A 14,030-nucleotide genomic window follows, 5' to 3' on the forward strand; every position below is an offset into this window, starting at 1 on the left:
AGGTCGTTAAATTATTGATGGCTGAGATTTTGTTTCCAAGCTTGGTATTGTGAAAATAGTTTCTGATGAGTACAGTACTGCAGTTGTTTCTCTTGACAGTTTTTTTTTTATTTGTTTGCGGGATGTAGGCATCACTGGCTAGGCCAGCATTTGTCGCCCTTAAATTGAGTGGCTTGCTAGGCCATTCAGAGGGCATTTTCAGAGTCAACCACATTGCTGTGGGTGTGGAGTCCCATGTAGGCCAGACCAGGTAAGAGACAACAGATTTCCTTCCCTGAAGGAAATTAGTGAACCAGATGGATTTTTACAACAATTGACAATGGTTTGATGGTCATTCAACTAGCTTTTTAATTCCAAATTTATTAATTGACTTCAAATTTCACCATCTGCCATGGTGGGATTCGACCCATGTCCCCAGAGCATTAGCCTGGGCTCTGGATTACTAGTCCAGTGACATTACAACTAGGTCACCGCCTCCCAGTGCGAGTGTCAGCACTTTGAGCAGCCAACCTGAACAGATTTACCCGACAGCAGTTCCTCAAAATCTCCCTCTCAAACATCAAACACTCGTTGCTTTAACCCCTCGAACTGGCAGGATGGTCTAGCTGTGAGAACCTGCACCTTGGCACATTATCTAAAGATGAAAGTAGGATGAAATAGAGAACTCCTTGCAACACAATGGTGAATCTATGCTGGAAATCTTTTTTTGGAACAGAGGAGGCAGAGGGGAGATTTAATTGAGGTGTACAAGATTGAGGGATCGAGATAAAGTGGATAGGAAGGAACTATTTCCCTTGGCAGCGGGATCAATAACCAGGGGGCATAAATTTAAAATCAAATTCGAGGTGAGTTGAGAAGTGTTTTCACCCAGAGGGTAGTAAGGGTCTGTAACTCACTGCCTGAAAGAATGGTAGAGGCAGAACCACTCATGGCACATAAAAACGCTTGGATAGAGACTTGAAGTTCTGTAACCTACAGGGCTATGGACCAAAAGATGGAAAATGGCATTAGGTTCTTTTTTGCTGTCACAGACACCATGAGCCGAATAGCATCCTTCACTGCTGTGAATTTCTATGTCTAAGAAAAAAAAGTTGCAAGGAATATCAAGGACAACACAAAAGGGGATTTTTAGAAGAGAAAAAGGGCAGCTAAGAGTGAGGTGGGCCCCATAAAGCTAGACACTGGTAACCCTAATTGAAAAACAGTAAATGACAATCTTGCTAAATATATACTTTATATTTAATATGTTAAAATAATGGAGAAAATAAGACTGAAGATAGATAGATCTCCAGGATCTGATGGCTTCCACACCTGGATATTAAAAGGGGACGAAGAAATTGAAGATACTCTCATGATTTCCCAAAATACACTCGATTCAGAAATTGTCCCTTCAGATTGAAGATTTGCCAATATCACTCCACTATCTAAGAAGGGAGTTAGAGATAAGCTAGGAAATTAGAGGCCTATTAGTTTAACAATTGCTGTGGGGAAGTTATTAAAATCTATTACTAGGAAGACAGTGATCTAGCACTTAATCAGCTAGTCAGAGAGCACCAGTGTGGATTTGTAATGGCTAAGTAATGTCCAAAGAACTTAGCCAAATTTAAGGTGGTAAATAATGTGGTAGATAAGGAAGTGTTTATGGATGTTATTTATATGAAGGCATTTGACAAGGTTCCACTTAGAGATTGCTAACAAAAATGAGTTATTTAAGGAAAGCCAGCATGGATTTTTTAAGGGAAAATCATGTTTAACTAACTTCCTGGCTTTCTTTTGAGTAGCTAAGAGAGAGGGTTGATGAGGGCAATGCTGTTGATGTGCTGTACATGGACTTTCAAAAGGCGTTTGATACAGTGCCACACAACAGACGTGAGCAAACTTGTAGCTCATGAAATAAAAGGGACTGTAGCAACATGGATACGAAACTCGCTGAGTGACAGGAAACAAAGAGTAGTGGTTAATGGATGTTTTCCAGGCTGGAGGAAGGTTTGTCGTGGAGTTCCCCAGGGGGTCTGCATTGGGACCCTTGCTTTTCCTGACACATATTAATGACCTAGACCTTGGTGTACAGGGCACAATTTCAAAGATTGCAGAGGATACGAAACTTGGAAGCATTGTGAACGGTGAGGAGGATAGTGTAGAACTTCAAAAGGACAGACAAGTTGGTGGAATGGGCAGACGGGTCGCAGATGAAGCTCAATACAGAGAACGGTGAAGTGATTCATTTTGGGAGGAAGAACATGGAGAGACAATATAGAATAAAGGGTACAATTCTAAAGCGGGTGCAGCAGCACAGGGACCTAGATGTATATGTGCATAAGTCATTGAAGATGGTAGGACAGGTTGAGAGAGAGGTTAATAAAGCATACAGTATCCTGGGCTTTATTAATAGGGGCATAGAGTACAAGAGCAAGGAAGTTATGTTGAACTTGTATAAGACACTAGTTTGGCCTCAACTGGAGCAATGCTTCCAGTTCTGGGTGCCACACTTTAGGAAAGACGCGAGGGCATTGGAGAGAGTACAGAAAAGATACAAATTTATGATTCCAAGGACGAGAAATTTCAGTTACAAAGATCGACTGGAGAAGTTAGGACTGTTTTCCTTGGGGAAGAGAAGGCTGTGAGGTGATTTGATAGAGGTATTCAAAATCATGAGGGGTCTGGACAGAGTAGATAGGGAGAAACTGTTCCCACTCGTGAAAGGATCGAGAACAAGAGGCACAGATTTAAAGTAATTGGTAAGAGAAGCATAAGTGACATGAGGAACATAGGAAGAGTAGGCCATTCAGCCTCTCGAGCCTGTCCCTCCATTCAATGAAATCATGGCTGATCCGCAGCCGAACTCCTTATACCTGCCTTTGGCCCATATCCCTTAATATCTTTGCTTAACAAAAATCTATCTCAGATTTAAAATTAACAACTGTTCTAGCTTCAACTGCTGTTTGTGGGAGAAAGTTCCAAACCTCTACCACCCTTTGCGTGAAGTGCTTCCTAACATCTCTCCTGAACAGTCTGGCCCTAATTTTTAGACTATGCCTCCTTGTTTCAGAATCTCCAACCAGTGGAAATAGTTTCTTTATCAAGCCTGTCTTTTCCGGTTAATATCTTGAAGACTTCAATTAGATCACCCCTTAACCATCTAAATTCTAGTGAAAACAGGCTTAATTTGTGTAATCTCTCCTCGTAACTTAACCTCTGTAGTCCAGGTATCATTCTTGTAAACCTACATTGCACTCCCTCCAAGGCCAATATATCCTTCCTAAGGTGTGGTGCCCAGAACTGCTCTCAGTACTCCAAGTAGGGTCTAACCAGGGTTCTGTACAGTTGTAGCATAACCTCTGTCTTTATACTCCAATCCTCTAGATATAAAGGCTAGCATTCCATTAGCTGTTTTGATTATTTTCTGCACTTGCTCGTGGCATTTTAAAGATCTATGCACCTGAACCCCCAAGTCTCTATGGACATCCACTGTAGTTAACCTCTTCCCATTTAGAAAGTACCCTGCTCTATCATTTTTTGGTCCAAAATGGAAAACCTCACACTTGCCCATATTGAAATCCATCTGCCACAGTTTTGCCCACTCACCTAGTCTGTCAATATCTCCTTGCAATTTTATGCTATCATCTTGACTGTCTACAATGCAACCTAACTTTATATCAGCAAATTTGGATATATGAATTACTATGCCATCATCCAAGTCGTTAATAAATAATGTGAATAATTGAGGCCCCAACACAGATCCCTGTGGGACACCACTAGTCACATCCTGCCAATCAGAGTACTTACCCATTATCCCTACTCTCTGTCGCCTACCACTCAACCAACGTCCTAACCATGTCAATAATGCCCTCAACTCTATGGGCTTCTCCCTTACTTAATCTCTTATGTGGGACTTTATCAAATGCCTTCTGGAAGTTCATATAAATAACATCCATAGGCATCCCCCTGTCCACTACCTTAGTCAACTTTTTCACACAGCGAGTGGTTAAGGTCTGGAATGCACTGCCTGAGAATGTGGTGGAGGCAGGTTCAAGTGGAGCATTCAAAAGGGAATTAGACAGTTATTTGAAAAGGAAGAATGTGCCGGGTTACGGGGAGAAGGTGGGGGAATAGAACGGAGGGAATTGCTCTTTCAGAGAGCCCGTGTGGATACGATGGACCAAATGACCGCCTTCTGCACTGCAACGATTCTGTGATGCATATGGAATTGAAGGTAAACTACTGGAATGCGTAGGGAATTAGTTAGGAGGTAGGAGACAGTAGGGACAAAAGGATACACACTTCAATTGGCAGGATGAGAGACTAGTGGTATCTCCCAGGGATCTATACTGAAGCCTCAGCTTTTCACTATATTTGTAAATGCCTCAGATGAAGGAAGAGAGCCAAAAACCAAGTTTACTGTTCCTATGTTATCTTCTAAGTTGATCAGTTAATTGTGAAAGGTTTTAGATGATCCTATATAATTTCAAAAACCAGAAAGAAAACCTCTGACTGACTTGAATAAGAGAACAGGTGTCTTTAGTGAAATTAATACATTTGATCAGCATGGGGTCCCTACTCCAGTACAATACATGCTGTATAATATATGAATTAGGAGCAGGAATAGGCCACTCGGTCCCTCGAGCCTGCTCCACCATTCAATAAGTTCAGGGCTGAACTGATTACTCTACATTTCCACCTACCCCCAATAACCTTTCACCCCCTTGCTCATCAAGAATAATGTGCATCTCAACCACCATAGTAATCGAAAACATTTATACACCAGCTTTAACGTGGAACAATGTCCCACAGTGCCTCAAAGATGCATGAAAAATATGGGCCCAGAACCAATTAGAGATATAAGATGGGGTAACCATAGGCTTGCTCAAGGAGGTGGGTCTTTTGTTGTCGTCTAAAAGCAGAGGTGGGGGTATTTAAATAAGGGATTTCCAGAAAGTGGGACAGATGCAATTAAAGGCCTTGGCCTCAGGGAAGGATAGTAGGTTGAACATAAAGGTAAGAATTTTATATTTGAGGAGTTGTGCAGGAGTAGGTGGACAGTTTTAAAAATATTCTACAGCAGCAAGTGCTTCTAGGTATGTGGACTTTATGATACTTTCAGGACTGCTCAACTAACAAAATACTAGAATCCAAAATTTAAACAAGGCTTAATTGTCAAAACTGGCATCACAAAACCTGCTCCAATTGTAATTTACAACAGGCCAACATACCAGTCCTGGCTGTTTATGGCATCCCCATATCCTGGTGTATCAACAACCGTCAGACGCAGCTTCACACCACGTTCTTCAATCTCTACAGTTGAAGCCTCAATCTGGACTGTTCTTTCAATTTTCTCTGAAATAAAGACAGGTGCTTGTGAACCACAGGGAGATCAAATTGCTGGTGTTTTATCACCTACACAATTTGGGTTTTTCCAAATATGATTGGGATGGAATAACTTGGCAAGATTTTGGATGAGACACCCTCTGGACAGGTTTAGCTCCATCCTATGACACTGCATTATCTCCAACTTGGAGGCTGGATAAGAGGCCTGCTCTGGGATTCCCAAACTTACACAACAGCCACAAGTCAATTCAAAAGTGACCCAGGTGACTTTCACCCTCCTTCCTCTGAATATATACTTGCTCCCTGGCTCAATGCTACCCCCAATAACACAGCTGGCATCAGTAACCAGGCAAAGCAATACGACTTTCTATTGTATCGTGCACTGCATATGGGCCAGATCTAGGGACAACGAATTTCACCTCTCCCTGCATGGCCTGTATCACCAACTCCAAATGCATACAACACCTCTTCCACTCACAACAATCTATGTTCTGTTCATCCCATGACCAAAGTCAGGCCAGAAAGCGAAGGGAAACCTGAAGGAGAGATCCTGGTTGTGTTTGCGAGGAGAGGGGGCAAAGGTAAGAGGTATAAATACAGACTCTCTGCAATAGCAAAGTGCACAAAGGCCAATTCAGAATCAGATTTTTTTTTCTTTATTCATTTATGGGAATTTTATTCATTCATGCTGGCTATGCCAGCAGTTATTGCCCATCCCTAATTGCCCTTGAGAAGGTGGCGGTGAGCTGCCTTCTTGAACCGCTGCAGTCCTTGTGAGGTTGGGAGAATGAAGGAACGGTGATATAGTTCCAGGTCAGGATGGTGTGTGACTTGGACAGGAACTTGCAGGTGGTGTTCCCATGCATCTGCTGCTCTTGTCATTCGAGGTGGTAGAGGTCACGGGTTTGGTAGATGGTACGCACTGCTGCCACTGTGCGTCGGTGGTGGAGGAAGTGAATGTTTGTGGATGGTGTGCCAATCAAGTGGGCTGCTTTGTCCTGAATGGTGTCAAGCTTCTCGAGTGTTGTTGGAGCTGCACCCATCCAGGCAAGTGCAGAGTATTCCATCACACTCCTGACTTGTGCCTTGTAGATGGTGGACGGGCTTTGGGGAGTCAGGAGGTGAGTTACTTGCCGCAGGATTCCTAGCCACTGACATGCTCTTGTAGCCACGGTATTTATATGGCTACTCCAGTTCAGTTTCTGGTCAATGGTAGCCCTTAGGATGTTGATGGTGGGGGATTCAGCGATGGTAATGCCGTTGAATGTCAAGGGGAGATGGTTAGATTCTCTCTTGTTGAAGATGGTCATTGCCTGGCACTTGTGTGGCGCGAATGTTACTTGCCACTTATCAGCCCAAGCCTGGATATTGTCCAGGTCTTGCTGTCTTTCTACACGAACTGCTTCAGTATTTGAGGAGTCGTGAATGGTGCTGAACATTGTGCAATCATCAGCGAACATCCCCACTTCTGATCTTATGATTGAAGGAAGGTCATTGATGAAGCAGCTGAAGATGGTTGGGCCTAGGACACTACCCTGAGGAACTCCTGCAGTGATGTCCTGGAGCTCAGATGATTGACCTCCAACAACCACAGCCATCTTCCTTTGCCCCCCGATTCCCATTGACTCCAGTTTTGCTTGGGCTCCTTGATGCCATACTCGATCAAATGCTGCCTTGATGTCAAGGGCAGTCACTCTCACCTCACGAGTTCAGCTCTTTTGTCCATGTTTGAGCCAAGGCTGTAATGAGGTCAGGTGCTGAATGGCCCTGTCGGAACCCAAACTGGGTATCACGGAGGAGGTTATTGCTAAGCAAGTGCTGCTTGATGGCACTGTTGATGACACCTTCCATCACTTTGCTGATGATTGAGAGTAGACTGATGGGGCGGTAATTGGCCGGGTTGGACTTTTCCTGCTTTTTGTGTACAGGACATACCTGGGCAATTTTCCACATTGTCGGGTAGATGCCAGTGTTGTAGCTATACTGGAACAGCTTGGTTAGGGGTGCGGCAAGTTCTTGAGCACAGGTCTTCAGTACTACGGCCGGAATATTGTCAGGACCCATAGCCTTTGTAGTATCCAGTGCCTTCAGTCATTTCTTGATATCACGCGGAGTGAATCGAATTGGCTGAAGTCTGGCATCTGTAATGCTGGGGACTTCAGGAGGGGGCCGAGATGGATCATGAACTCGGCACTTCTGGCTGAAGATTGTTGCAAATATACAAAATATACAAACTGGGTGGTTTTATTTTAATTAAAAAAAAGTAAACAGATGAAACTCTCTGCCGTTCTGCCTTATCTTTCGCACTGATGTGCTGGGCTCCCCCATCATTGAGGATGGGAATATTTGTGGAGCCACCTCCTCCACCCACTGTCCACCATCATTCAGGCTGGATTTTTTTTTATTTATTCATTCATGGGATGTGGGCGACGCTGGCCAAGCCAGCATTTATTGCCCATCCCTAATTGCCCTTGAGAAGGTGAGCTGCCTTCTTGATGTGGCAGGACTACAGAGCTTAGATCTGATCTGGTGGTTATGGGATCGCTTAGCTCTGTTTATTGCATGCGGCATTTATTGCATTTAGAGTTAGAGAGATACAGCACTGAAACAGGCCCTTCGGCCCGAGTCTGTGCTGACCATCAGCCACCCATTTATACTAATCCTACATTAATCCCATATTCCCTGCCACCTACCTACACTAGGGGCAATTTACAATGGCCAATTTACCTATCAACCTGCAAGTCTTTGGCGGTGGGAGGAAACCAGTGCACCCGGCAAAAACCCACGCGGTCACAGGGAGAACTTGCAAACTCCGCACAGGCAGTACCCAGAATCGAACCAGGGTCCCTGGAGCTGTGAGGTTGCGGTGCTAACCACTGCGCCGCCCAATTATATCCCATATAAGCGCCACAAATTATTCCTTCATATCAGACGATGCTAGAAGGGGCTATAGACAAAAGGCTACCTTCCTACACATATTCTGAATGTCCCTGCATTCAGCCATTCTGGACAATGGTCCAAGAGACAGGAACCATGACATGCATTGCAATCCAGAGAAGCCAGCTCAATTGTTTTTTGGGCTTACCCACTAGAAAGCGAGTCCCGCTACCCCAAAATAAGGTTAATACATCTCACAATTGGAAGAAAATACATCCTTTCTCTGTGCCAATGTGAAGCCCTTCCCTGAATCATGTCACTGAAGCACATACAGGACACTGTCAGAATAAGTCATGTTTGGCTTTTGCCTGGAACTGGAGAAATACCAATTTGACATACATTCCTGGAGACTCACGTATCACAATTTGCCCTTCCAGCACAGTGAACTACCCAATGACCCCAAAAGACATTACAACTAATGAGCAAAGCACCCACCGCGCCCCCCCCCCCTCCTCAGAAACCATCAAACTAGATGCCACATCCTTAACCCACATTGCTCCCAGCTCAACCATTGTTCGAACAATAAGTAAAATGGTTTGTGCAAGCTTTTGAGAATTCAGTTATAAAAAATACATTTCCAGCACTTTACCTGCAGCTCCAGGGATAACTCTCTCAGGGTAGAGGTCAGTCAGGAAAAGGCTGTTAATTAGCGTTGATTTGCCCAGGCCAGACTCACCTGCACAGAAAACAATCACATTAAAGTAGACCATCACTAGTCTTCTGCATTAACTAATGCATTTAACTTCATAGGTGCCAACTTGTTGGGAAAACTAAAATTTACACTTGACCCTGTTTGAGAAGTGAACCAAGTATCTGAAAATTTACAGTAGAAAGCAAGTCCAAATTCTAAAATCCCAATTATATTGGGCTGTGTGGAGTACAGTATAAATTGACCATTTTCATATTTAAGTCGAATCGGTACACATGGAGCTCCTTACTGGTTGCTGCAAGATTCTACATCAAATCAATCCGAAGCACTAATGGTGCTCAAGTCCACAACACAAAATTGTCCATAATGGAACACAACACTTAAACATATTACCTGAATGAAGCCTATGCTATGCACTTTAAAGGACTAGTGTAGAGCAGGGTTGTCCAACCTTTCAGACAGAGGGCCACATTATGATTTTTGCTCGACCTGGGGGGCCGTTGAGCAAATTTCGAAAGATAAAGGCATTAAAAATGTATCTCACTAATAAACAACTAATGTATATTTTGTGAAGAAACATTAGATGAGAAGATTAATTTACTGATTTACTTTCTCATCACTATATTCAAAACTGATTTAGTGACATACTTGGCATTGTATTTGCTTGCATAGTAGTCAATCGCTGCCTGCACACTTGATGTAGCAATGCAGAGTATTCTGGATAGATGTCCATCTGTCAGGAGAGACCTTGATCTCACTTCCCGCTCTCTCTCGGTGTGACTCTGTCTCTTTCAAACATATGAATTAGGAGAAGTAGGTCTTTTGGCCCCTTGAGCCTGCTCCGCCCCCCGTCCCATCTCAGACAAGGGGACACAGATTGAAAGTTTTGGGCAAAAGACGCAGAGGGAATATGAGGAAGCACATTTTTTTTTTAATACACATTGGGTGGTAATGACCTGGAACTCACTGCCCACAGGGTGGTGAAAGCAGAGACGATCAATGATGTCAAGAGGATTTTGGATGGCCACCTGAGAAACAGACTTGTACAGCTGCGGGGATCGAGTCAGGGAATGGGTCTGACTGCAAAGCTCCGTGGAGAGCCGGCATGGACTCGAAGTGTACTCAAAGTACTTCATCTCTAAAATGATAAGCTATTTTATACAAATTACAAATCATTTAATCCTACCTAAAATAAATACAAATTAACTGCACTGTGCAGGGTTTTCTTTATTTTTAAAAAGCTATAGTCCTTAAATGGAATAGCGTAAATTCTGTATGAAGCAGTAATTATACTTAAAATGGAAAATCTAAATGTACTGCAGTCTTATTCCATGGTGTAACAAATCTATCCATCTAGTAAATTCTGAATCACTACTGACTGCCATCAACTTGCTGCAGCAACCACCTTCTGCTCACTGTCTGATGGGTTCTGAGGAAGGAACGAAGGAATGAGTAAACATAAAAGACAAAAGAAAGTAGAGCGAGAAAAAAGGAGAAAGCGAAAAGAAATGTGAATGTAGACATAAACAGGCAGTAAGAATTAAAAGCGAGAACACCAGAATGACCGATATACAAACAGCTACATTTTCTTGTCCAGAGCATCTTTACAGGGGATTAACTATTAAAATAATAGCGTTCTGTGGTTTAACATTATTACCCTCAAATCAGTTAGCAATGCTATTAGGAGATCCACTTTGAATACAACAATCCTCTACAAAAACTCATCTGCATTAAACCTGGAGCAAGGAACAGTCCAATTCCACAATGAGCTTTCAAACCCTGAAATATGAAACATCGTGTCTTCAGAAAAAACATTCCTCACACTTGCACACCACCCCCCCCCCCCCCCCCACAACATGCAGAGCTGACAACTTATACAAAAATACTGAAAGTTTGTCAAGGGATATAAATAAAGCACACTTACCAACTACCATGAGTGTGAATTCAAACCCTTTCTTCACAGATTTACGATGCACCTGATTAGGAAGATTGGCAAATCCCACATAGCCAGGAGTCTCTGGATTTGTGAATTGGGCTTGCTGCTGCTGCTGTTGTTGTTGTTGTTGTTGTTGTAACAGTTGTTGCTGCTGTTGCAGCATCTGCAGAAAGTCAAAATCAATTTAAAACAAGTTAGAAGCTGTTCAGGTCCCTCATTAAATCTTTAACACTCTCTTTCACAAAAGGTGCATCCAAAAATTATTAACAATTTTCTGCCACAGCAAAATTCTCTTGGGGGCAACTGCTATAAATCATGATATTAATTACAAGTTGCAAGGTTAATTATTTTGTTCTGCCTTGCAATTTTTGCATCCTTTTTCTCCACTGAATTCCAAGATAAATAACGAATTTGAAGTAAACTGCTTGAAACTTAGTCATAAGGAAAGAATTCCATGGTGCAGTAAATTTACAAATGAAATAAAACATATATGGATGGTCAAATATTCTTTTTGGCTGGCAACAAAACTATAATTCGAGTTGTTCGGACAAGCTGCTCGGCTTCCCGCAGTGCTCAGGATCAACTTGGTTTCTCCAGCCACTTCATAATTGGCACATTAACTGGTCTGAAAATAATCTATACATGGTCAACAATTTGGCTACCAGTTGGCTTTTGAAAGCTTCATATTTGATGACCACATGCATGATCTGGTCATATGCACACACACTATACTTATCAGCCTCAGGGTTGTACTGGCAAAGTGCAATGTAAGTTAGCAGACCTGCTACCTGCTCGAACATTAAAAATAAACTTTAAAGCATTTAAAAACTAAGACTTACATTAAATTGCAGTCACTGAGACTGCCCTCAATGCAGCCCAGCCTCTACCAGTCATGGATGAGCTGGACATACAGCCAACCAAATCGGAACTCAGTGATGCCATTGATTCTCTAGCCAGCGGAAAAGCCCCTGGGAAGGACAGCATTACCCCTGAAATAATCAAGAGTGCCAAGCCTGCTATACTCTCAGCACTACATGAACTGCTATGCCTGTGCTGGGACGAGGGAGCAGTACCTCAGGACATGCTCGATGCCAATATCATCACCCTCTATAAAAACAAAGGTGACCGAGGTGACTGCAAAAACGACCGTGGAATCTCCCTGCTCAGCATAGTGGGGAAAGTCTTTGCTCGAGTCGCTCTAAACAGTCTCCAGAAGCTGGCCGAGCGCGTCTACCCTGAGGCACAGTGCGGCTTTCGTGCAGAGAGATCGACCGTTGACATGCTGTTCTCCCTTCGTCAGATACAGGAAAAATGCCGTGAACAACAGATGCCCCTCTACATTGCTTTCATTGATCTCACCAAAGCCTTTGACCTCGTCAGCAGACGTGGTCTCTTCAGACTACTAGAAAAGATCGGATGCCCACCAAAGCTACTAAGTATCATCACCTCATTCCATGACAATATGAAAGGCACAATTCAACATGGTGACTCCTCATCAGACCCCTTTCCTATCCTGAGTGGCGTGAAACAGGGCTGTGTTCTCGCACCCACACTTTTTAGGATTTTCTTCTCCCTACTGCTTTCACATGCGTTCAAGTCCTCGGAAGAAGGAATTTTCCTCCACACAAGATCAGGGGGCAGATTGTTCAACCTTGCCCGTCTAAGAGCAAAGTCCAAAGTACGGAAAGTCCTCATCAGGGAACTGCTCTTTGCTGATGATGCTGCTTTACCATCTCACACTGAAGAGTGCCTGCAGAGTCTCATCGACAGGTTTGCGGCTGCCTGCAATGAATTTGGCCTAACCATCAGCCTCAAGAAAACGAACATCATGGGGCAGGACGTCAGAAATTCTCCATCCATCAATATTGGTGACCACGCTCTGGAAGTGGTTCAAGAGTTCACCTACCTAGGCTCAACTATCACCAGTAACCTGTCTCTAGATGCAGAAATCAACAAGCGCATGGGAAAGGCTTCCACTGCTATGTCCAGACTGGCCAAGAGAGTGTGGGAAAATGGCGCACTGACACGGAACACAAAAGTCCGAGTGTATCAAGCCCGTGTCCTCAGTACCTTGCTCTATGGCAGCGAGGCCTGGACAACGTATGTCAGCCAAGAGCGACGTCTCAATTCATTCCATCTTCGCTGCCTCCGGAGAATACTTGGCATCAGGTGGCAGGACCGTATCTCCAACACAGAAGTCCTCGAGGCGGCCAACATCCCCAGCTTATACACACTACTGAGTCAGCGGCGCTTGAGATGGCTTAGCCATGTGAGCCGCATGGAAGATGGCAGGATCCCCAAAGGCACATTGTACAGCGAGCTCGCCACTGGTATCAGACCCATCGGCCGCCCATGTCTCCGCTTTAAAGACGCCTGCAAACGCGACATGAAATCCTGTGACATTGATCACAAGTCGTGGGAGTCAGTTGCCAGCGTTCGCCAGAGCTGGCGGGCAGCCATGAAGACGGGGCTAAAGTGTGGCGAGTCAAAGAGACTTAGCAGTTGGCAGGAAAAAAGACAGAGGCGCAAGGGAAGAACCAACTATGTAACAGCCACGACAATCAAATTTTTCTGCAGCACCTGTGGAAGAGCCCGTCACTCTAGAATTGGCCTTTATAGCCACTCCAGGCGCTGCTCCACACACCACTGACCACCTCCAGGCGCTTATCCATTGTCTCTCGAGATAAGGAGGCCAAAGAAGAAGACATTAAATTGCAGTGCCATTGTTTCTACTATAGAACTCTTCAGTTTTGAGGACGTTGAATTATCTTCAAGTTAGTGGTTGGATCAGCAACTGTCACTACTTGATTAGATGAAGGAAAGAGAGGTTGAAGGGATATGGGAACAGGGTGGGTAAATGTGATGAGGACTTTATACTCCCATGGAGGATAAAGGCTGCCAGTGACTGTTTTGTGTTGCAACTTCTACATATAACTTTACATTTCTGCACAAAACAACAGCCTATTCAGTTCAAGATGTAAATCAACTAAATTTTTAAATTTCTCAAGTTGTTGTGCTAATTATTTCTAGTTAAATGCATCTATTCTTAATGAGTTTGGATAGAAACAAAATCCCATCTCATCAACTTAATGTGAAAACCATGGATCCTGCCAACAGTGGTTTGTGATTATTGGAGGCCAATCATCTCAGTCCCAGGACATTGCTGCAGGAGTTCCTCAGGGT

At 43.7% G+C, this 14,030-nt stretch overlaps 1 protein-coding gene across 3 annotated transcripts in view; it reads right to left on the reverse strand.

Moving 5' to 3' along the window:
* LOC137375124 (septin-2) overlaps window positions 1–14,030 on the reverse strand; it is a 114,376-nt gene that overhangs the window by 47,277 nt on the left and 53,069 nt on the right. For all 3 annotated transcript variants that reach the window (XM_068041778.1, XM_068041780.1, XM_068041779.1), the window contains exons 3-5: window positions 10,836–11,010; window positions 8,852–8,938; window positions 5,211–5,334 (exon numbers count right to left, since the gene is read on the reverse strand). In XM_068041778.1, the coding sequence (XP_067897879.1) occupies window positions 5,211–5,334; window positions 8,852–8,938; window positions 10,836–11,010 (386 nt within the window). The remainder of the gene's footprint in view (window positions 1–5,210; window positions 5,335–8,851; window positions 8,939–10,835; window positions 11,011–14,030) is intronic.

Source organism: Heterodontus francisci, chromosome 11 (assembly GCF_036365525.1).
Source record: "Heterodontus francisci isolate sHetFra1 chromosome 11, sHetFra1.hap1, whole genome shotgun sequence".
NCBI lineage: Eukaryota > Metazoa > Chordata > Chondrichthyes > Heterodontiformes > Heterodontidae > Heterodontus > Heterodontus francisci.